The sequence below is a fragment of the Hypanus sabinus genome, chromosome 1, assembly GCF_030144855.1.
Source record: "Hypanus sabinus isolate sHypSab1 chromosome 1, sHypSab1.hap1, whole genome shotgun sequence".
NCBI lineage: Eukaryota > Metazoa > Chordata > Chondrichthyes > Myliobatiformes > Dasyatidae > Hypanus > Hypanus sabinus.
Genome location: NC_082706.1, coordinates 129,285,371 through 129,310,462, shown reverse-complemented (window position 1 = coordinate 129,310,462; position 25,092 = coordinate 129,285,371). Strand labels below are relative to the sequence as shown.

Here is a 25,092-nt window from a genome sequence, read left to right as displayed (position 1 = left end):
AGACTATAAAAACTCAACATACTTTGACCCGAAATTCCTCGCTTCTGGTGCTGAATAGCGTCTTGCTACATCTACAGCTCCAGCTTCCGTGTGTCTCATTCAGACTCAAAACATTCATTTCTAGTTGTTCGTACTTAATGCACAATTCAGTAACAACTGCATGCTGAATGACACTTCTGAATTTCAATTTCCCTTGTTTCAGTTTTGAGAGTATGTTATGAAGTCACTGCAGAATTCTCTACTTAACACAATGGACAAGGATGAGTATTTACATTGCTAATCAGTCACTCCCTTCTCATAGAAAAGTGGGTTAAAGTTATCCATAAAGTTATCTTTCACAAGAGCAGGTTTAAAATTCCTCTGAGAATTTTAAACAGGGACTTTTCACATTTAATCAAACTAATTGGAATTTGTGTCTCTGACTCACATCAGAATGAAACACTCAGATTGTGAAACCTCTTGAGACTGTTCAGTGCAACAACGTGATTTACACATGCAAGTATTTTACTCCACTCTCCATATCTGGTCAAAAAGAGTGGCTCAGTAACCTGCTCCTAGAAAGGGACAATGCAATAACCACCTCATAGACTCAAACAGAACAGGAATAGGCTCTTCAGCCCCCACTTCCATGCCAACCATCCAATACACATCTCTCCAAATCCCATTTACCACCAGTTCGTCCACCATGCCTTGTCAATTCAATTATTTGTCTAGATGCATCTTTAAAGTTGTGAGAATTGCTGCCTCTACCATTCACTCAGGCAAACTCTAACCAGACACTAAATGAAAAATAGTCTTCTTCAGATCCCCTCTAAATTTCTTAGCACTTGTATGCCTTCTATGCTATGAGAAGACTTTCCTATAATGTATCGTATCTACATAGGGCAAGCGGCTTTATTGAAACTCTACACACTGTACCTATCTGCTTTGCTCCTTACAGAAAAATTACTACATGTAAGCACAAAGATACTGACAGAGGAACCTATGTGCCATACTATGAGATGAAAAGGGAGAGGTTAGATTTGCCAAATGATGACAGGACTAACTTTTAAAAGGTTTTAATTGTGAGGTGAAATTATACTAAATTATAATTATACATGCTCACTGGGACAAAAAACAAACTGCTAGAGGAACTCAGCAGGTCAGGCAGAGGGACAGACCATGTCCTGAGTCAAGCCCCTGTAATCTCTTGTGTCTCAATGTATTCACTGGGATTTAGATTAAAGGCTAATATCACTGAAGTCATCAAGTTACTTAAAATAACTGATAGGGAAAATTGACATAAACTGCTGCTGCTGGTTGGGGAGTCCAGGATGACAAGTTGACGATTAAAAATCAAAGGCAGGCCTTTCAGGAGTGAACGCAGAAAAGTACAAGCCCTTTTCCCCCATGATGTTGTGCTGACCTTTTAAGCTAATACAAGTTTAATCACTTCTCTCCCACATATACCTCCCATTTTTCTTTCATCCTTGTGCACATTTAAGAGTCTCTTAAATTTCTGTAATCTATCAGCGTCTTCCACTACCCCAGCAGTGCGTCCCTGTACTTACCGCTCTCTGGGTCTAAAACGTACCTCTGACATCCCCTCCCTGCACATGTACTTACAATGACCTAAAATTATGCTCACTCATTTTAGCCAATTCTGCCCTGTGAAATAGGTGCTGGCTGTCCATTCTACCTACTTTATCATCTACATGCCTCTATTGAGTCACCTCTCATCTTCCTTTGCTCTTAAGGGAAAAGCACTCAATCTTTCTCACAGGACATGCTCCCTAATTTAGGCAGCACCCTGGTAAATCTCTTCTACACTTTCCACATCCTTCTGTTGGCCAGAAAGAACTACAAATCAATAAGGCAAGGGTAGTGGAAACAAACAAAACTAAAGTCTGTGTTTTTACCATGTGGTTACAGGAATGGAAGCAGCCATTTTGTGAGATTGTTCTTGCAATTGCAATTTAGCCAACTATTTGGTGAACTGGTTCTTGCTCAGGGATAACTTCTACAGAGCAACTGAACATGGAGAAAATGAGTGTTTCACTGAGGCCATTTTAAGAAGCTCTTTATTATGTAAAATGCAGGCTTGCAGAAAGAACAGCCTGTTATCTGGTGCTCTGAGCCCAGTGTGTAGCTGAGCTGGTCTGAATCAGTCTGAATTGGACAGAACAAAAAGACTCAGAGCAGAAGGCTGGAGGAAACAGCCATAAACCAATACCACTTGGAGCCTTGGGCCACTTCCAGTAAGAAGCTGACACAGGCCAGTCAGGTGACACGAACCAATGAAATTGAAACATCATAAAATAATCTGTTAAGGGAAAGACTAAAAATGGAGGATTTTGGGAGTGACAGCTCTGTGGAGAATAACGTTTGCAGAAGTGGAAGACCCCATGTTGGAGACTACAGCAGAATTAACACCTGGCCAATGTAGACCCCTTTTCCCAGATATTATCTTTGACTGTTCATGGAGAGTCAGGGAAACCTAGTGGGTGTGCACACAGGTAATTAGTTTTGTAAATTCATGTGTTTGTTAACTGAGCCCATAAAGTTACTTGTTAGTAAATACAGACTTTCTCTGTGCCTAACTGACCGTTATTATTGAGAGTTGATCCTTGTAACGCTTCCGATAATGAGGTGGCTAGAAATGACACAATACTCCAAAGTGTAGTCAAACCAGAGTTTTACAGAACTGCAACACTACCTTGCAACTCAAACTCAATCCCCCAACTATTGAAGACCAACACACCATACTCCTTCCTAACAACCCTATCAACTTGTGCAGCATCTATACGTGTGGACTCTAAGATCCTGCGGTTCCTCCACAATATCATACTTGTACTCTGCTTCAGGTTCGACCTTCCTAAGTGCATCTCTTCACACTTTTCCAGATTGAACTGTACCTGCCGCTTCTCAGCCCAGCTCTGCATTAGGAAAGGTTTATACATACAGAAGTTTGGAGGTATTCAGAGGGAACTATCATTCAATTATTAAGTTTTAATTGGAGATATTAAGTGTGAGTGTTAAGGGAATGGAGAAAGGGCAGGTAAAGCAGAAACATTGTAAATTAGTCATGATCCCACAGAAACAAAGAAAGCTTGAGTTTAACAGCCTACTTCTGCCCTGCCCTTTATCCAAATGGAATGTTTTTTTAGCAAATTTATTCTCAGTTTGCTTATGTCACTCCCCCTAAATTTCTCTCACATTCTGTATCTGATGCTACGTTGAGATTTACTTGGGGAAATCATAGTGTGTGTTACTACTGCATGCCATATGGATGGTTGAACTGAATGCGCTGTTCCTGTTACTCATAAAAATACCACAAGGATTAATTAACAAGTTAAACAATACAGGCTACTACTGCACCCCTGCCAACCCTTGGCACTATAGAGGGTTGCATTCTAGAAAACTCCACTATATCATGATTATCTGTAACATGAAACTACTTTCCTGTTAGATCCCATGTGAAAAGCAGAGGTGTGTTCCTTCAGGATCTTTTTCCTCCCATACTCAGCCATTTTATCAGTGATGACAAAGCGACCCTTACTTAAAGTGACCATTATTTAACAACTGGGGCCAACATTAGTCTCAGGACACAAGAGATTCTGCAGATTCTAAACATCTTGAGCAAAGCACACAAAATGCTGGAGGAACTCAGCAGACTAGGTAACATTGATGGAAGGAAATAAACAGTCAACATTTTGGCCACAATTTTTTTTATCAAGAGTCTGATAAAGGGTCTTGGTCCAAAATGTTGAGGAGTACCAGAACGGAGAAAAGAGAGAAATGGGGGGAGAAGGAGCCATCACTAGAAATGAGACAAACTGATGTTCATGCTGTCTACCAAGATGAAACATGAAGTGTTCTTCTTCCAACCTGCATTTGGCCTCATGTCTTCAGACTCAGGAGATAGACAAGGCTCATGCAAAAGAAATGAACTTTTCTCAATTTTTATTTTCAGTCCCTCAGTACTGTGGGGCAACAAGTTTTGGATATGATACCACTATTGATCACTCAACTATGTCCCAACTCTGCCACCCCTCTGCAGTCTTACAACATATGAATTGTGTGTAACACTGCCACTCTCTTCACACGTGAGACACCTTCTCTGACAGGCAAGGCTCGTGAATCAGGAAAGGGTTTAGGGAATGGGGATATTAGGGAAAGGGGTGGATATGGGATCAGGTTTTGTGGGTTAAAGCGCAGTGACAGTGGAAATGGAGTAAAGGAGATGGCACTGGCGACTGTATCTCCCCATAATTCAGTGCACCACAGAACATGGCTCATAGATGAAAAGCATCTGGGGCCTTAGAGAGTTTTCAGGAACAGAGGAACCTTCGAGTTGGAATCTAAGAATCCTGAAGATGGAGCACAAGTAGAGTAGTTGGTGAAGGGGGTACGTGGGATTCTTGACTTCACTAGTTGGGCACAGAATATTAGAGCAAGGTTGTGGTATAACTTTATAAAACTTTGTTTTGGCCACAAATGAAGTACCGTGAATTTCTGGTCCCACATTATAAGAAGGATGTGATTGCACTGGAGGCGGTATTTGGAACCTGGAGCACACCGCCTGGGAAATGATCGGGGCAGAGAATCTCACAACATTTAAGATGTAGCTAGATAAGCATTTATTTCAACAGGCATATAAGGCGAAGGGCCATGCCCTGAAAAATGGGATCTGTATAGATGAGTACTTGTAGGTCACCATGGAGATGGTGAGCCAAAGGGAGTTTCTCTGCAATATGATTCACTGATTCTATAACCACTCAGTGGGAATAGCATTGGCTGCAACTTCCTTACTGTCAACCCTGCTGAGAACAGTTCACTTCAGCACAAGAATGTTTAAAAGGGAAGGTTATTGAAACAAGGCATCTTCTTTGAAGCAAATGTCAGGAATGTGAAGCAAGTTATTAGCTTTCTGAAAGAAAATGTCCCTGAGGAGTTCTGCCGAGGTTGTCTGCTACATATTATATACAGTGTAGATTTTGAACCTGCTTTTCTGAACTCATCTGTATGCACATATATGCTGATAGTAATGAGGAATAAACCATTTTTTCCCACCTTTGCAGTAATGACCATGCTCAGCATTAACTGGTCAATTGGATACAGCCATCTGCCTAAATTCCAGCCTTCATAGCACTCTCTTTTTCCATTTCCTGCACCATCTGCTTTATTGAGCACAGTGAAGGTTAATCATTTTCAGACCCACAGGGATCCTGCTGTAAGGTATTGATTTCTAAACTGAATGCTACCAGATAATACAGCAAGACACAGTTGCAATTTAAATGAAAAATCTGAGAGCAGCAATTCATTTCTATTCCTGAGTTGTTGCCTCATCACACTTTCCCAACAAACAACTGCTGTTTACAACACTGCTTTCAATTGAACATGGCAAATGTGTGACAGGGAGAGGTGCCCCTGCCTTTCAGACAAGTAATTTGCAACATAGACTGAATGTGAGATACGGAAACAGCCCATCGAGTGCACGCTGAGCAACCACCCATGTAAATTGGTCTGAATTAATCCTATTCTCTGAGCATTTCATCCATTCTCTGGATTTTTACCATTCACCAATATAGTAGCTGCAAAATGCAATGGCCAGTTACCCTACCATACATCTTTGGCATGTGGGATGTCCAGAGGAAGCTCACACATTCACAGGGAGGATATGCAGATTTTACACCGACAGTCCCCAAGGTCAGGATTGAACCCAGGCTTCTGGCACTGAGGCAGCAGCTCTACTGTGCGTCTGCTGCCACAAGTTCTCTCTGACAGTGAACAAAGTGAATAAGCTACAATGCAACAGCCCAGAAATGCTGGAAACATGCAAGCGGTCAGGTAGAATCAGAACTTTCACAATAAAGGTCATGGACTTTAAATGTTGTCTCAGTTACACTTGCTCAGTGCTTTTAGCATTTTCCCTTTTCAATCCACATTTCCAGTCTCAGTGGGATTTTTGGACCTAGGTGAAAGCCTACATATTATCGACTCTTCTATCCTTATGTCCCATTACACCAGAACCAAGTGCTTCCGGTCCAGTGCTCAGGCAGATAAAATATCCAAGAGGCTCCTCCCAGAGCATTATTCTGCATTTTCTCACTACAGTACTTGTATCAAGCACTGCCAAGGCTTTCTAGGATGGAAGAGCCAATGGAAAAACGATTTATGACAAGCATAGCAATTTGGTCCAAGACTTCTCACAGGTATTCACTATTTTCTGTCCAGTATCTTATTGTTCTGGGATTCTTCCACTTCAAGCTCATAGTGATGCTCTCAGCCAAATGTTGCTTTCTAACACCAGTGCTCTGAACTCAAACCTCGTGTGATCTTGTTTCACTAAAACAAGAGCAGAACCCTCAAGAAATAATGAAAACTTATCCTCAACCTGCAAAATGATCCTCTGGCTCCCTGAGTTCAATGTATGCTTAATTGAGGAATATTGATTCTAACAATAAGTAGCTCACATACTCGACAAAATAAGCAAATGGGAAGTCTCAATGATATTCCCTTGGGCCAATTTAGCCACTATACCTCATTGCTTTGCTGCTGAAGCAATTTATGATGAAGTCCCAGCCTTGGTCATTGTCTGTCCCCTTTTAATATATTCAATCATATGAAACTGAGGGAGAGAGAAATTTATTTCCTCAGAATTGAAAATCTTTGCATATCTCTACAACAGAGATGAGACATTAAATATTTTTGCATCTGAGTAAGGAATTTTTAGGACAGCCCAGGAATCAAAGACTGTACAGATCAGGCAAGTAGTCAAAGGGCCACAAAACCAGCCCCTTGGCCTAACATTACATTCTCATTTAATTGTCCTCACATTCCAATCAACAATCCCCAATCCTACCAATCCCAAACTATTAGGGGCAATTTAGAGACAGATTAATCTGCCAACCCCTATGTCATATATGCATACAATATAACCAAACTGGAAATTAATATAAATAATAGATGAAATGTCTTGTGTGACCACACTGCTAATCCTAATCACGTTCTCCAAACAGTGAGCCTGTACTAGCAAAGTAAAAATTTAAGATCAACAAGGATCTAGTACTTCCATGGCGCATATGATGAATAAACTCTTCTTCGGCTTCCTATTCTTCATAGGAATACTTTTAAAATATTAAAAGTAAAAAGAACTGTTTTGTAGGAAACATCTTTTTAAAATTTTCGGAGTTTTCATCACCAACAAGGAATAGGAATACAGTCTTCTGATGAATGTGAAAATCAGAGGGACCTCAGAGACCACTGGCTGGAATGACACACTGTGTTCATCCCGTCCCAATGTATGCAAGTCTCAGCTTATGTATTTTAGCATGGAAAAACAAGCAGGGTTTGTTCGTGATTTGCTGCAGCCTTACAGGGGAGGAGATTGACCAACTTAAATGTACTCATCATCCAAGGCAGCAGGTAGCTACTAACCACCCAGGATGTCCACCTGGCCCCAACTTTGAACCCAGCAATACTAGCTATATTGTCAATCTTCCTGTTACTTAAACTCATCTCCTAAAACAGAGACTTCAGGACATAGAAAGTCACATATATGCAAAACTAATGCATGTGGAGGCTACTTCAGTAAATATCTTTAAGACAAGGTTGGATAGATTTTTGCATAGGAGGGGAATTAAGGGTTATGGGGAAAAGGCAGGTAGGTGGAGATGAGCCCATGGTCAGATCAGCCATGATCTTATTGAATGGTGGAGCAGGCCGGACACGCCTACTCCTGCCCCTATTTCTTATGTTCTCATGTTCATTATATATTTGGGCAGCAGAGTGTGCAGTTAATGGAACACCAGCGACCAGGATTCAGTCTGGGGAGTTTGAAAGAGTTTCCTCTGGGTGCCCTGGTTTCTTGCCACATCTCCAAGTGTGGGTTGGTAGATTAATCAGCTGCTGGAACTTGCCCTTAGCATGTAGGTGACTGATGGAATCTGGTGTATGTTGATGGGAATGTGGGGAGAATAAAAATGGAATGAATGTCACTTCAGGGCTTCTTTCCATGTAAATAACAATGAATAAACATGGTAACTAACCAAATAAAAACAGTCTGGTTCACAAAGTATTTGATTATTTGCCAGCACAACATCAAATGCAACCCCTCTCACGGAAAACTTGGTTCACTGGACACCCCAGGGAAGGGCTCGGGAGGAACACATAACGTTTACTGATGCTTCCATTAACACGGATTTAGTAAATTAGTCAAAGAACTTGGCCATCATTGACTAGGGCAAATCTTATGTGCATCTCATGTTGCTGCTGATTGGCCACCTGAAACTGCCACAGTCCTGCTGGTAATAGTACTCTTATATGGTATTGGGTGGTGAATTCCAGAACTTTATCCAGGCGGTATTTTATCTGAAAGCATGCCTCCAATTGCACTGAACTGAGTGCTGGGCTGGATTAGGTGCTGTTCCACACCATTAACTCCAAGGCACTGATATATAAATCTGCTACTGCTGCTCCTCAATTCACCTTAACTGTGCCCAGTTTTGGATTTCTAAGCAACAGATAAAAAATACAGAAGAACTCAGAAGGTCAAACAGCATTGATAAGGGAAATACAGTGAGTAGCCAAGATCCTTCATCAGGACTCATGTGCAACTCTTGATGAAAGATCCCGGTGAAAATGGAGATTGTTTATTTCCCTCCATAGATGCTGCCTGACCTGCAGAGTTCCTCCAGTATTTTTATGTGTGTAGCTCAAGATTTCCAGCATCTGCAGAATCTCGTGGTTTTGACTTTCTGAATTGTTTGTCCTACTTAGCAAAACAGTAAGATCACAAGGTATTGGAGGACGTCCTCAATTTTCAGAGTCCTCTGCTGTTGTATCTTTCAGAACTCAGCCATGCCACTGTCTAGTTACATGAATTTCATGAATTACCATGCAAGCTGTGGTGGCACATTTTTATATTGTTAATCTGGTGAGGAAAATTTCCAATTATGCAAATAATAAATATAAATGAAATTAAACAAACACATACATAAAGACCAAATGGTTGAAGGGACGTAGCTGTTTTAAGCAGCACACACAAAATGCTGGAGGAACTTAAAGTCAGACCACATCCATGGAGTTAATGTTTCAAGCCAAGACACTTCATCCTATTAAACTCCTGCAGCATTTTCTGCTAGTTGCTCAAGATTTCTAGTACTCATGTTTATGACTCTTAACTGGTGTCCAATGTGGCAGTCAGTGGAGAGCCAATAAAAGCTGCCATGACAGGCACCTGTGACTGAGCAAAAGTAATCATTTTAACTCTGGCTGTTGCTCTTGCACATTTTCTTTGTATAAGGCACTAGAGGCTGGACAGCAGTCGACATGATAATTTGTTAACCAATGACTTAATTGTAAATAAAGAAATAACTTACTGATTCTTTCAAACAGCTCAGCAACATTAATGGCATTCTTTGCACTTGTTTCAACAAAAATCGCGTTTATGAACTTAACATATTCTAGGGCGTCCTTCACTGTGACCTCTCTGGAAGAGTAAGGGAAGATCATTAGTCACACTGATTAGCAAGGGAGGGATTATAATTAACAACATCTTGATCTCTGAGGTTGAAGAACAAGTAATTCACCTAATTAGCAACCACACACTGCGAAGAGAAAATTTTCTGATACCGGCCATTACTCATTCACACATAAGGAGTGATTTTTCTTTCTAACTGTGACCACATGATGTTCTGCCTACCTTGCACTGAATGGTGGTCTGCTACAGTGAAGACTACTGGCATCACTTCATTTATCATATGAACAATCCACTAAAATTTGCAAAGCAATTAATACTGCATATTGGCAGGATAGTGAAGAACAAACGAAAGTGACATCAGTATTTTACACAGACACAATACCACGATACTAAAGGACAAAAATAATTATATTCTCATTTAAGGCAACCTTGATTTTGCAGTACAGTACAAATACCAACCTCATGTCAGCTAGGTCACACTTGTTTCCAGCAATCGCAACCACAATGTCCTCAGGTCCATGTTCCTTCAGTTCCTTTACCCATTTCTTCAAAGTGTAGAATGATTCCTGAGAGAAAATATGTAATTTGATGGAGTTAAAGGTTGCATCCTCACAATTCAGTAGTTTGGTTTAGAAATTTTAAAAAATATGAAGAATTGGGCTGAAATGGCAGGTTCTAATGATGTAAGCTGTGAACTGTGTGCATAGAACACCTGAAAACCATCTCTACTCCAGTCTATTTCCTGCCCAGTGTGGAACTTTTCTCCAGATTTCCTTGTCCGTTTGTTAATTTATTTGCCGTATACTGTAGTAATTTCCAGTGAGACAGTGGTGCTGATTTTTCTCCAAGCATTTACCCCCTCCACTTTCATGGTCACTCTTAGCCTTCTTCACTTAATTGTGGTCTGTGATAACTCACTGCTGCGTAGTACTGATAGCTTTATAACCATCATTAGTCCGGGCTTCTTTGGAATGAGTCCAGTTACATAACATCTGTTCTACCACTGCACTCCACAAAGTTTCCTCTGTAATCTTTTACCCTTCAGATCGCTGTAAGCAATCCACCATTTCCTTTCAAATTTTCGAATTTCAAGGAGTAACCTTTTGTTGGTTATTTTTCTTACCCAGGGAATGGTTGTAATCTGGAAGATGCCCAGGGGTCAGACAGAGGAAACAGATACTTGAACAGGTCTAAGAGGCATCCAGACAAGTGCTTGAATTGCCAAGTGCTGATAAACGGGATTAATATAATACATAATGGTTAATATGCTCGGTAGGCTAAAACTGGTTTACTTTGTGGCTCCTGAGGGAAGCCCTTGATATCAATGCTCCTACAACTGGTTAACCAGAGGTTGTCATGCAAGATGGTAAATCATCAACTAAGCTTCCATCCTCCAAAATGCAACCTCTCGCCATAATAGGTACCAGAACAGGAGCAGACAGATTGCTGAACTATGATAGACACCCTTTTCACAACAGGGTGGCCCTGTGGCTGGAAGAGATAAAAGATTTGTTTTCTCTGCCTGGAGCTGAACATCTGGACCATCTCTAAATCAGGAATGTTGCATGTGACCGTTTTGTTCTCTCTGACCCCAGAAAGTGCAGACAGAAATAGAAAACATTCAGTATTGAAAGATTGCTCCTTGAGATTTTCGGACACACATTACCTTGGTCAGCAAACACTATGCTCAGGATGCTGAAACTAGATTTCATCAGGCATATCTGAAAATCATTTGTTTCCTTTTTCTGCTTTTCTTTTTGACTTCTTTTAAGCTCTGCTAAATTCCATTAAATTCTACCATTAAACAGTCCCAAGCCAGGCTGCAAAAGAAGGTTGAGCATGGGGCTAGCAACCCCATCCCATTAAAAACTCAGCGTTACAGAAATGGCAACAAAAGTTCCACAGACTTCATCCCTGAGAGAGGAATGATGCACCAAAAACTTGGGCTACATCTAGAAAAACTTGAAAGACGTGCACAGGACAGAGGACTCTGGTAAGCTGCTGTCGGTGGTCTTTGTTCCAGTACGGATGATGGGCTTAAGAAGAAGAAATTCCATATTCTCCTGCTGTGTACAGGAAAATATGGATTTGGGAACACTTTCAAGCCGTAACTCTCTCTTTCTTGTCTCTCATTGTTTCATCCTCATTTCACAGCACATCAAGACAATTCTCTATCACTTGGAACCAGACACAGCACTGTAGAAAGAGGCAATTTGACATCCAGTCCTTGCCTTCTCTCTGCAAGAGCTATCACTCACTCCCCAAAATGGGATCTTTCGCCATCTATGTTATAGTAGCATTAATACAGACACCACACCCTATAAATGCATCAGCTGCAACCTTTAACAACTTTCCCCTCTAACTTATCTTGCACTACTCCCTGAGGTACTGGCATATCCAGCCATGGTCAGCTCTATCGCCACAACAGGGCCAAGTGCCTCCTATTTTATCTGGGTGGTTTCCCAGATTTTCAAATCCTGAAGGGCCATTCACCCGAGACTTTGAGTCTGTTTCACTCCCCACTGATGCAGCTGGACTCTCTGAAACTAAAGGCACATGAGTGAATCTGCAGATGCTGGAAATAAGTAAAAACACAAAATGCTGGCAGAACTCAGCAGGCCAGACAGCATCTATGGGAGGAGGTAGTGACGACGTTTCGGGCCGAAACCCTTCATCAGGAGTGAAGTAACATGGCATGGTCGAGAGGGGATAAGAAGTGGGGGGAGGGATGAAGTAGAGAGCTGGGAAGTGATAGGCTGGAGGGAAATGGGTTGGGGGAAGGTGGAGAATTATGGGAAATAAAAGAGAAAGAAAGGTAGGGCTGGGGGGAGATTATTCTGAGGGGGTTAAAAGAGAGAGAAAGAGAACCAGACTAAAATAATAGATAGGGATGGGGGTAAGGGGGGGGGGCAGGGGTATCAATGGAGGTCTGTGAGTTGGATGTTTATGCTGACAGGTAGGAGGCTACCTAGGAGGGAGATAAGGTATTGCTCCATCGACCTGCATGTGGCCTCATCTTGACAGTAGAGGAGGCCATGGACAGACATATCGGAGTGGGAGTGGTCTGTGGAATTGAAGTGTGTGGCCACAGGGAGATCCTGCCACTGCTGGAGGACTGAGCGCCGGACCTAGCCCATTTCCCTCCAGCCTATCACTTCCCAGCTCTCTACTTCATCCCTCCCCCCACTTCTTATCCCCTCTCCACCATCCCATGTTACTTCACTCCTGATGAAGGGTTTCGGCCTGAAATGTCATCACTACCTTGTGGTGAACTATGTGCCTGTCGGGACACGCCCCTGCTGACTGCTCCTGTGGCTCCTCCCACAGGCCCCTGTATAAAGGAGACCTGCGGCCTGAAGATCGGCCTCAGTCTCCAGGACCTTGTATGATAGACACTCACTCCTGGTTCCTTCTTCCAGTCAATAAAAGCCGATATCTCGCCTACGTCTCAGTGTGAGTTATTGATGGTGCATCAATTTTATTGACTGGAAGTTTTAAAACATGGAACCCGTTTTGCGTCCGGACCGGTTGGATTTGGACCCTCAAGACCCTGACGCGGCTCTCGCTTTTGAACACTGGCTTGCATGCTTCCAATCGTACTTGGCGGAGCTTCGTGCGACTGAACCCGCCGTTATGCACAGAATCCTACTCTCGAGGGTCTCCTCCAAAGTTTACTCCTTTATCCGGGACCTGCCGACCTACGAAGGGGCACTGGACGCCCTCAAACGACAGTACCTGCGGCCGGTGAACACCGTCTACGCAAGACATCGCTTAGCTACCCGGCAACAGCAGCCTGGCGAATCGTGCGCTGAGTTTCTCCGAGCACTACAGACACTCGTCCGAGCTTGTGACTGCAAGACGCTCACGGCAGAACAGCATGCGGAGCTGCTGGTGCGAGACGCCTTTGTGACGGGACTGAGGTCAGTGTACATGCGCCAGCGGCTGCTGGAGAACTCGGATCTTACCTTAAGCTCGGCGATAGAGAAGGCCAACGCTCTAGAAGCTGCGCGGCATAACGCCGACGCTGTCCAGTCGCGCGATTCCCCGCCGGTTTCGTGGATGCCTCAGACCCCGCCACCGCCGGCTCCCGGGAGCGAATTCGCCAACGCTGCCGCCAGTCGCCATTCCACGAGCTCCCCGACCCAGACCACGGCTGTGGCCCGTAAGAAACTCGTGCTTTGTTATTTCTGTGGCCAAAAGAAACATCCTCGACAACGCTGTCCAGCGCGAGAAGCGACCTGCTCCAGCTGCGGAAAGCGGGGCCACTTCGCCAAGGTCTGTAAGTCTCAACCTCGAGCGGAGTGCAGCGCTGCGGGTGAAACGTGGGGGCCGCCATCTTGCATGCCCGGATGTGGGCGGCCATCTTTGTCGACGTCAGCACGCCCCGCCCCCGATCCTCGGATGTTGACCGGGTACCCCGGATGTGAGCGGCCATCTTTGTCGGCGTCAGCATGCCCCGCCCCCGACCCTCCGATGCTGACCGGGTACCCCGACGGCGATCCAACTCTGGCCACTGTGACTCTCGACCAAAGCGCCCCACACCAGCTTGCAAGATCCATGATGGACATCCAGGTGGAGGGGCATTGGACTGGATGCCTGTTTGACACGGGCAGCACTGGGAGTTTTATTCACCCGGACACAGTGCAACGCTGCGGACTTGCTACGCGGCCGGTCAGTCGGAGGTTCCATTTGGCCTCTGGGTCGCAGTCCGCAGACATCCGGGCGGGTTGTGTAGCGACTTTGGTGGTGCAAGGCACAGAATATCGGGACTTTGAACTGCTGGTCATGCCTAATCTGTGTGCACCTGTGCTATTGGGACTGGACTTCCAGAGCCATCTCGAAAGTGTGACTATGGTATACGACGGGCCCCTCCCACCACTCACTGTCAAGAATCCTCAGTTTTGTGGGACTTCTTCACATACCCCGCTACTGACCACACACACACACGGACACACACATCCCATCCAGAACCAGGCCAACAGCTGCGCTACCGACACTTGCAGCCTCTCCACTCTCAAGATCCCTCCCCCACCGCTGTTCGCCAACCTGACCCCCGACTGTAAACCTGTGGCAACCAAAAGCAGGAGGTACAGCGCGGGGGACCGGGCCTTCATTCAGTCGGAGGTGCAGCGGCTGCTCAGGGAGGGGATCATTGAGCCGAGCACAAGCCCTTGGAGGGCCCAGGTGGTTGTTGTTCGGACTGGGCAGAAAAATAGGATGGTGGTGGACTATAGTCAAACCATCAATAGGTTTACGCAGCTTGACGCATACCCCCTACCCCGCATCGCGGATATGGTCAACCAGATTGCTCAGTATAAGGTGTACTCGACAATAGATCTGAAATCCGCTTATCACCAGCTCCCCATCTGCCCAGAGGACCGCCCCTACACCGCCTTCGAGGCGGGCGGCCGGCTCTATCACTTCCTGCGCGTCCCTTTCGGTGTCACGAATGGTGTCTCTGTCTTCCAGAGGGAAATGGACCGGATGGTGGACCAGTACCAACTGCAGGCCACATTTCCCTATCTGGATAACATCACCATCTGTGGTCATGACAGGCCAGATCACGACGCCAACCTCCAACGGTTTCTCCAAGTGGCCGCAGCTCTGAACCTTACTTATAACAGGGACAAGTGTGTTTTTGGTACCACCCGCCTTGCTATACTTGGGTATGTCGTGGAAAACGGGGTTATTGGGCCTGATCCCGAACGTATGCGCCCCCTGTTAGAGCTCCCTCTTCCCACCACTCTCAAGGCCCTCAGACGGTGCCTGGGGTTTTTTTCCTATTACGCCCAATGGGTCCCCCATTACGCAGACAAGGCTCGCCCCCTGGTCAAGTCTACCTCGTTTCCCCTCTCTGCTGAGGCCTGCGCGGCCTTCAACTGCATTAAAGCGGACATTGCCAAAGCTACGATGCATGCAGTGGACGAGACCGCTCCCTTCCAAGTGGAGTGTGATGCCTCCGATTTCGCTCTGGCTGCTACCCTTAATCAGGAAGGCAGACCAGTAGCATTCTTTTCTCGCACCCTCCAAGGCTCTGAAATTCGGCACTCCGCGGTGGAGAAAGAAGCCCAGGCCATAGTGGAGGCTGTTAGGCACTGGAGGCACTATCTTGCTGGCAAAAGATTCACTGTGCTGACCGACCAGCGCTCGGTTGCGTTCCTGTTCAGCAACCAACAGCGGGGCAAGATCAAAAATGATAAGATTTTGCGGTGGAGGATAGAACTCTCCACCTACACCTATGATATCCTGTACCGGCCTGGCAGACTCAATGAGCCCCCTGATGCCCTATCCCGGGGAACATGTGCTAGCACACAGCTCGACCAGCTGTACGCCCTTCATGCACAACTTTGCCATCCGGGGGTCACCCGATTTTACCATTTTGTGAAAGCTCGGAACCTGCCGTACTCCCTGGAGGACATCAGGACGATGACCAGGGACTGCCAAATTTGTGCCGAGTGCAAACCGCACTTCTACTGTCCTGACACGGCACAACTTGTCAAGGCCACCCGCCCTTTTGAACGCCTGAGTGTTGACTTTAAGGGCCCCCTTCCCTCCACTGACAGCAATGTCTATTTTCTCAGTGTTATTGACGAGTTCTCACGGTTCCCCTTTGCCATCCCCTGCCCCGACACCACTGCCACGTCCGTCATAAAAGCCCTGCGCCAGCTCTTCACTCTGTTCGGGTATCCCTGCTATATCCACAGTGATAGAGGGTCCTCCTTTATGAGTGAGGAGCTGCGCCAGTACTTGCTAGCTAGGGGCATTGCTACCAGTCGGACCACGAGTTATAATCCCCGGGGTAATGGCCAGGTAGAGCGGGAGAATGCCACAGTGTGGAAGGCCACACTTTTAGCCCTTAAGTCCAAAGGGTTGCCGGTCTCTCGATGGCAGGAGGTCCTCCCTGAGGCACTGCACTCTATCCGCTCTCTGTTATGTACGTCCACCAATGCCACCCCTCACGAACGCCTATTCTCTTTTCCCAGGAAGTCTGTCACTGGGACCACCCTACCAGTTTGGCTGACGTCCCCGGGGCCAGTGCTGCTCCGGAAACATGTGAGGAGCAATAAATACTCCCCGCTGGTGGAGAGGGTTCACCTTCTCCATGCGAACCCCCAGTATGCTTACGTGGTCTTACCTGATGGGCGGGAGGACACGGTCTCCATCCGCGACCTGGCACCCGCAGGTGCAGCAGACCACTACCCTGAAGGCTCTCCGGTAACTGTGAACCCTGCACCAGAGGTGACACCGTACTCACCAGGCCCTACACAGACTCCTCACGACACTTGTATACCGGGCGTTTCGTACACATTTATACCAGGCGCCTCGCACATGCATGAGGGATCACTGGCGCCTAGTGGGCAAGAACACGCGCAACCCCCGTCCCCTGTGCAATCGCCAATGTTGCCGGCACCTATGCGGTCACAGCCGGTGCTACGTAGATCGCAGCGACAGATTCGACCGCCTGATCGGCTTGACTTGTAAGAACCTTCGCTACATGAGGACTTTTTCAAACGAAGGGGGGGTGAATGTGGTGAACTATGTGCCTGTCGGGACACGCCCCTGCTGACTGCTCCTGTGGCTCCTCCCACAGGCCCCCTGTATAAAGGAGACCTGCGGCCTGAAGATCGGCCTCAGTCTGCAGGACCTTGTATGATAGACACTCACTCCTGGTTCCTTCTTCCAGTCAATAAAAGCCGATATCTCGCCTACGTCTCAGTGTGAGTTATTGATGGTGCATCATACCTCCTCCCATAGATGCTGTCTGGCCTGCTGAGTTCTGCCAGCATTTTGTGTTTTTATTCTCTGAAACTAATTTCATTTTTGAATTAGATTTCAAACATCTGAGTTTTTGCTCCAGGAACTAAAGAAGCATCACATTAAACATAATAGTCTACCAGTGATAACCAGTCTACCAGTGATGTTTGTCAAGATGTTGTCGTGTGAATGTGTTCAGACAAACACAATCATAACGGCAAACCTAACCCTAATGTACCTTTTTATCCTGACGAAGGGTCTTGTCTTAAAGGGTCATATGTTTATTCCTCTCCATAGATGTTACCTGACTTGCTGAGTTCTTCTGTAACTTTTTCCTGTCCTATTAGCTACAGGCTGGAGCATCTGTCTCAATGACCCCAATTTGATGCCTAGGTCTCAATAATAGAAAGCTATGTTCTTTCTTTAAAATTGCACCAAACCGCACTCTGAAGTATGCTAAACAAACATTTTCCCTCGAGACTGAACAGACAGATCCAACCTTATCTCAAAATCCAAACCATGATCTCTTTCCATTAACTGAAAGATACGATGCTTCCTGCAGCTGTGACAACATTCTTTGTCAGTTGCTACATTGAAGATTTATACCCAGTTTGGCTCTTCAGAAGTTTTAACATTTTAACCTTCCGTTCAGCCCTTCTTATTGGCGTTGCTCTGAAGCAACTCCAGTTTGAGTTTACTACATACACGTTACATCACAAAGGAGCAAATGGGCACTGTTCAGAATCTCGCTTTGAAGCTTTGCAATCAATTCACTTTTATCCTTCCTTTCATACCCATTCGGAAACTTCTGAAGGTGCACCAAGTTCCGGGGAGTTCACATCACAGGTGATCTCACCTGGTCCCTTAACTATCACCTCCCTGAACAAGGCAGCAAGCAGTGCCTCCACTTCCCAAGAAGAGTGAGGCAAACAAGGGTTCCCCCCCCCCCCCCGCCCCCCATCTCCCAATTTTAACTGTGCTTTACAGGAGCACCATTGAAAATGTCCTGGCAAGTTACACCTCTATCTGGTATGGGAGCAGTCCAGCTTCAGACCAGAAGTCCCTACAAAGGACAGTGAGAACAGTTGAGAAGATCATAGGGGTCTCCCTACCATCCAACTGGAACATTTATCAGGAATGCTGCATACACAGGGTCCTTAGTATTATTAAGGATCCCACCAAACCTGCCTGCTCCTCTTTGACTTCCTACCATCAAACAAGAATGGTCAGGATGAGAAACAGTTTTCCCCCCAGGCCATTAGGCTTCTGAACTCCCTGCAGCATCATATTCAAAGTGCCACTGGTTAATCTGTCCCGTACCTTATTAGTGCACTTTAGTTTGTTATTTATGTGTGATTCACCTGTAGATTTTATCCTAATTTTCATAATTTATTGTGTGTTATGTGTACTACCGTGCTTTGCACCCTGGTTTGGAGAAATGCTGTCTCGCCTCTATATACATTATATACATGTATATAGTTAAATAACAATAAACTTCACTTGACTAAAGAAGTGATCTGTTCTTCAATCCATTTTTTTTTTAACAAAAAGCTGAGTTCACAAACTCTCTACTTAGTTATTTCAAAGATTTGTTCCATCACTGAGATTTTCTGATCCTGTGTTGATCTGTTCCTGGATACTTTAAGGAATATCCTTATTAACAACTGTTAAGTGTCTGTAAAGATTAGCAGATATGGTAGAGCTTACAGGGGCAAAGCATTTAGCATTGATACCCGAAAGCTTCAGAGATCTCTGGTGCTACCTGCATAAAATTTCTCATGTGGGTTGCCTCTTATGAAAACATGATGGGTGGTAGATTAAATTCCCCTAGTGTACTTGAGGAACAGGAACACAAGGTGGTCTGTATGGATGGTAGCTGGGGCTAATGGAAATGAAAAAGATAAAATTAGGATAAAGTTAGGTAGTGAATAAAATATTGGGTCAAAGGGATTGTTACTGTGCTGTATGACAGTTCCATACTACAGTCAACTGAGCTCTCTGCCTTTACTCATCATAACAGCCAGAAAAGACAGATATTAATCACGTAATCAGTGAATTTCTTTAGTCACTTATTTCCTGGTTGAGATATCAGACTAAACATTTATCTTTATGTTAATTACTCTGCAACTTAATTATAGATATCAGATTAATTATGAATCATTTACTCTTGAACATGTCAAACATAGTTGGAAAGAGAGGTAATTAACCATATGAAATATACAATATCATTTTAACAAGTTAATAGAAGAATTTCTCAGACTAACGGGAAGTATGTTTGTGTTCAGTCATAAGCCAGGAAACTGGGTTATTCAAATTACACAGTTACCTTGTACCCAGCAGTGTGATCATTTCAAGAATGCTTATCATTTACTAATTGAGGCAAATCATATCTGTAAAAGGAGCATCTAACTATTGTCTAGAACTGTGAGTGATTCCTAACATGCTACTGAGGGGTTGGTTAATGAATGGAAAATAAGGTGGAAATGAATCATTTTATTGGATTGGGAGGCTGTTACAAATGGAATACCAGATGGACAGGTATTAGGAGCTGACTGTTGTCGATCTATAGTAATGGTTCGGGTAAGGGGACAATGTGTAATAGTTTGCTGATGATGCTAGGCTGGTGGCAATGTGAGAAGAATCCAGAGAGGTTTCAGGGGAATATGGGCAGACAAGGGAATTAGCAAGGAATGGGCAAGGTGGAACACCTGAGTTCCACTTTGGTTAAACAAAAGCTGAGTGTACGTCAAGCTGTAAGAAATTCAAAGCAGTTGGTGTTCAGAGGGGCCAGAGTGTTCTTGTTCAGATTGATAAGAAGGCACTGTTCAAAGGCAGGCTCCAAAATTTTCTCTCACATTAACACTCAGCCACCCTGTTCCACTTCAGGTTACCTGTGACCTCAGCTTCTCCATGGATCTCCTGCCTGTCAATCAGACTGACTGTGGATGAGAATTTGACAGAGGCGGGAAGGGTGAAGTCAGACCCTGCTCAGATTTAGCAAAGCTATAAGAAAGTCAGAAATACAACCATTCTTACATCATTGACACAGCTGTGACTTAAATACTGGTCTGTGCTTCAGAATTCTTTCTTCTGTTAGTGCTCTCAACAATCAATGAGTGATGTATTACTATTGTCCATTTTAATATTACAGGGGAGAACAATTCTTTAATATCAGATACAAACCTTAACCAATCACCTGTCAGCTTTGCTGATCTTCTCCTCCCTGCTCCACTCGCATTGTCCCTTGCCTGCTCTGAACAATCACCTGATCATTGTACTTCTCTGCCACTCTTACCTTATCCTGACTGCTGTCCCCTTCCATTCCAGTCCTGCTGAAGAGTCTTGACCCAAACTGTCAACTGTTGATTTCTCTCCACAGATGCTGCCTGACCTGCTGAGCTCCTCCTGCATTTTGTGTATTTCTCCAGATTCCAGCTTTTGCTAAACCTCGTGTCTTCTGCACAATATTTCTTTCAAGATTCACCATCAATTTCTCAAAATGAACTGACTATTTTACTGACAAACATTCCTACCTTCAGTTTTCATAACTCCAAATAAAGATTATGATCCAAACACAACACAATGAAGCAGAACCAGGAGGTGACCACCAGGTTTCTTAAGTCTACCCTGTCACTCATTATGATCATGGCTGATCTACGCTGGCTTCAACTCGTATTCTGTGTAGTTTTCATAACCCTTAATTCCTTAATCTTTTAAATATTTATCAACCTCTGCCTTAATATACATTTAATGATCTGGTCTCCAACACTTTCAGGGGCAGAGAATTCCAAAGATTCACCATCCTCAGAGAAGATATCTACACTTCTCAGTCTTAAATGACCAGACCCTCGCCTTATAGTTATGACCATCTGTTTGCACATCTCAACTAGTAGAAGTACCTCAACTTATATCTTGCCAAGTCCCCTTAGCATCTTATGTGTTTGAATAGTAGGTTATAAAAGTGGGTTATAACTGCACAAGACTGTGTTACAGACCCAATTCGGAATGCTACCTCCTTGTACAAGCAAAGGTGCTGAGTATTAACTTCACCCCAGCCTCCCTTCCATGGACTTGGTCTATGCTTCTTGCTAAAGTAAAGCAGCCAGCATAATCAAAGACCCCACGCACCCTGGATATTCTCTCTTCTCCCCTCTCCCATCAGGCAGAAGATACAAAAGCCTGAAAGTACATATCACCAGGCTCAAGGACAGCTTCTATCGCACTGTTATCACACTCTTGAATGGATCTCTTGTACAATGAGTTGGGTTCTTGACCTCGCAATCTACCTCATTATGATCTTACCCTTATCATTTACTTACCTTGTGTGCTATCTGTAGCTTTTACACTTTATTATGCATTGTTATTGTTTTACCTTAATGCACCGTGTAATGGTGTGATCTGTATAAACAGTATGCAAGACAAAATTTTCACTGTGTCTTGGTACATGTGACAACAATAAACCAAAACCCTTATCAATCTATTCAACTACAAGAAGTAACACCACCAATTTCACCTCCTGCCTAGTTTTCTTGGTAACTTATCAAATATCATATTTTTATAGTCTATATATGAAACATAAGGCAACCAGATTTTGCTGATTTCAGCTCAAGGTTCTGTGGCAAGCCACAGATATCTTTCAATCTGTTATCCAGTTGAACATTAGTTAAAGCTGGAGAAGGGGCAACACAATAAAAAAAATCTGTTATAGAGTGAAAAAAACTAAAAGCTTAACTGAAGGTGTTGTTTCCTAACAACATAGGCCTGTGATGTTGGCAAGTTCCTTTCTCATGGAGGCTCAGCTACAAGCTAACAGCTACCACACAAATACTTCCCAACGCTTATAGTCAGAGAGACTCAGATAAACTGCTTTTTCTAAGTCTAAAACAGGGTTTGCCTAGTGGACTTTTACCTCATTGGTGATGTCGTAAACTATAACAGCTGCAGCCGATCCACGGTAATACATTGGAGCCAGCGAATGGAACTAGTGGGAAAGAAAAGGCAAAGAATTAAATGTGCACTTGCCAAATCACAATATGTTAACTTATAACAGTATTCCTAAAGGCCATCTAGTTTTATACACACATTTATACAGCTGAAAGCCTATTTGAGGCTCACGGACTAACTGATAGATATAAAATTAGGCAAATTGAGCTCAGTCACTTACCTCCTTGCATATATTTTATGCCCAGATGCAGTGCAAGAGCCCATGGCAAGAGCCAATTGACCAACACGGTTAAAGATAATTAAAATATTTCCTGTGTGTGCCCAATCCACAAAAATCACCACAGCAGTTCAATTCAGTCATTAAACATTTAGGTGCTGTTGTATTACTATCAAAATGCATTTACCACTGAGAATTGGTTATTTATATCAGTCTAGGCATCATTACAGCCTCGAATTGAAACATGCTTGATAATGATGCCTCTGAAAGATGCTTAGATTACTGTTCCAAATGAGATTAGTATAGATATCAACTTGGACATGGTAGGGTGAAGGGACTGTTTCAGAGCTGTATAATATATTAATCCAGAACAAGATATCAAGCATGACTGTCTTTTGTCAAAGCAGAACATGGCATCGAAGAACTGTCGGAAAATTATCCATTTTGAGGCCTTGACTCAGTAACTGAAACTCAGCATGTGGAGGGAGGACATCCACTGTGCTTTTATAAACGACAAGCAGATCATCAACTTCTAACTCCAAACTGAAAGATGAACTCTGATCTGGAATTCCAATTAAACTGCTGGTCAATGTCGTTACAGATTTATGCTAACAATGTAAATCTTCAACTCCGTTGAACCATATTCCTCCCAGAAGTGGAAGTTGTGCCCATCTATTGAACAAATAAAACATGGTGAACTAACTGATATGCTCAATGAGATGCATTGCATATTCTTGCCTGGAACAAATATACCAGAGAGGAACTGAAACAATCCAATGGTCTAAGTCACAGAACTTCCGACCCAACAAGGTGGATGTAACTTCATCAACCAACAGCAGCAATTCATGGTGGAGTTTTACAGTCATTTTTTCGTGAGCATTGATAGCTGCTCATCAGTAATGTCTATGTCCCACATTCAGGTGAAAAGCCCCTCAACCTGTGTCGTACAGTGGTTGAGGTGATGCTGCAAAAAAAAGTGGTGGTGAGAAGAGTGACCCTTCTGGGCTAATTTGCCCACTGAGTAAGGCCAGCATCAGTCAGAGTCAACCACAGATGTTGGATGCTAGCTGTCTAAATACACAAGCCTGGGCAGTAGGATATGGAGAGCAAGCTGATGCCCATGTAGCAAGCTCCCTCTCTCCACACATCAGATGAACCCAAAGGAACGGCAGAGACCGATACAATTTGGTACCAGCAGTGTTACAGGAGTTGTCAGTTCACGTTGAACTCACCGTAGGACTGCTTTAGGGCTTCTAGCTCTGAATTTTTCCCTCGAGGTTTGCTCCCGAAGCCTTACCCATGAGTTGGTATAGCTGTAAGGCAGCAGAAGTTTGAGACCAGAGTTTTCCTTCTCTTGGAGGAGCTGCCAACCACGGCCTACCAACCCTATCTGCCCGAAGCAACTGGTTTCAAGACACCAGTAACCTACTTTTGCCCCTTCTCTTGTCAGTGGAAACAGTACAGCCGGGCTTAGTAGCTAAGTCACACGTGAAGGCCAGGAGCTGGACTTGGTTGTCAGAGCTGCCTGCTATTTCAGGCACATGCCATTGGGAGCATTTAATAGGTAGTGAGAGCTTGCCCTCATTGCCATCCTTGGCTATACAAACTTAAAGAATCAATTTGCCCACTACACAGAATGAAAAAAATGTCTGAAGGAGAGAAGGGAAGTGAACACTGATGAAGCTGACCATTACTGTACTGGAATTCAGACCTACCCACAGCTTATACTGGTAGCAGGGTATCTGTATTAAAGGTAACATCAGCTGGCTACCAGGATAAGGTACTGTGGTAACAAACAAACTGTTGGAGGAATTCAGCTTGCCAGCTTGAAGGGAGATGGACAGGTGACATTTTGGGTTTAGACCCTTCATCTGGACTGGTACTGGTGTTGCTAAAGTGCATGGTTTCATGTAGAGCAGAGAATCAGTTACTTTCTGGTGGAGCCATGCTTGCCTGAACTTCCCAAGGCCCGTTCTAACTGTAACATGAGCAAAATAACCCAGGCTATCCTGGGCTTTATGTTCAAAGTACATATACGTCATCTGAGATTCATTTTCTTGTGGGCAATCACGGTAAATACAAGAAACAGAATCAATGAAAGACCACAACCAACAAATGGACAACAGCCAATGTAAAAAAAGCAACAAACTGTGCAAATACAAAAATAAAGAGAAGAAAAAAAGAAATTATAATTATAATAATAAAAAAAAGTTGAGTCTGTAGGCTGTGGGAACAGTTCAGTGATGGGGCAAGTGAAGTTGAGTAAAGTTATCCCCTCTGGTTCAACAGCCTAATGGTTGAGGGGTGATTACTGTTCCTGAACCCAGTTGTGTGAGTCCTGAGGCCCCTGAACCTTCTTAATGGCAGAAGTGAGAAGAGCACATGACCTAGATGGTGGCGATCCTTGATGATGGATGGTGTTTTCCTGTGACAGCTCTCCACATGGATGTGCTCAATGATGGGGAGGGCTTTACCCATGATGGACTGGGCTGTATCCACTACCTTTTGTAGGCTTTTCCATAGGCATTGGTGTTTCCATACAAGGCTGTGATGCAATCAGTCAATATACTCTCCAGCACAGATCTACAGACATTTGTCAAAGTTCTAGATGACATGCTGAATCTTCACAAATTTCCAAGAAAGTAGAGGCGCTGCTGTGTGTTTTTTTGTAATGGTGAGTACCTGCTGAAACCAGGACAGATCTTTTGAAATG

At 44.2% G+C, this 25,092-nt stretch overlaps 2 protein-coding genes across 3 annotated transcripts in view; one reads left to right on the top strand and one right to left on the bottom strand.

Moving 5' to 3' along the window:
- Positions 1-25,092, bottom strand: part of rab31 (RAB31, member RAS oncogene family) — a 109,695-nt gene that overhangs the window by 27,877 nt on the left and 56,726 nt on the right. For both annotated transcript variants that reach the window (XR_009513386.1, XM_059976304.1), the window contains exons 4-6: positions 22,128-22,199; positions 9,923-10,029; positions 9,363-9,472 (exon numbers count right to left, since the gene is read on the bottom strand). Coding sequence is in view for 1 of the 2 variants with exons in the window: in XM_059976304.1 (XP_059832287.1) it covers positions 9,363-9,472; positions 9,923-10,029; positions 22,128-22,199 (289 nt within the window). In the remaining variant the exon portion in view is untranslated. The remainder of the gene's footprint in view (positions 1-9,362; positions 9,473-9,922; positions 10,030-22,127; positions 22,200-25,092) is intronic.
- On the top strand, positions 15,880-17,092 carry LOC132379350 (uncharacterized). Its single transcript, XM_059947134.1, has one exon. The coding sequence runs from the start codon at positions 15,890-15,892 to the stop codon at positions 16,943-16,945; it is 1,056 nt and encodes a 351-aa protein (XP_059803117.1). The 5' UTR covers positions 15,880-15,889; the 3' UTR covers positions 16,946-17,092.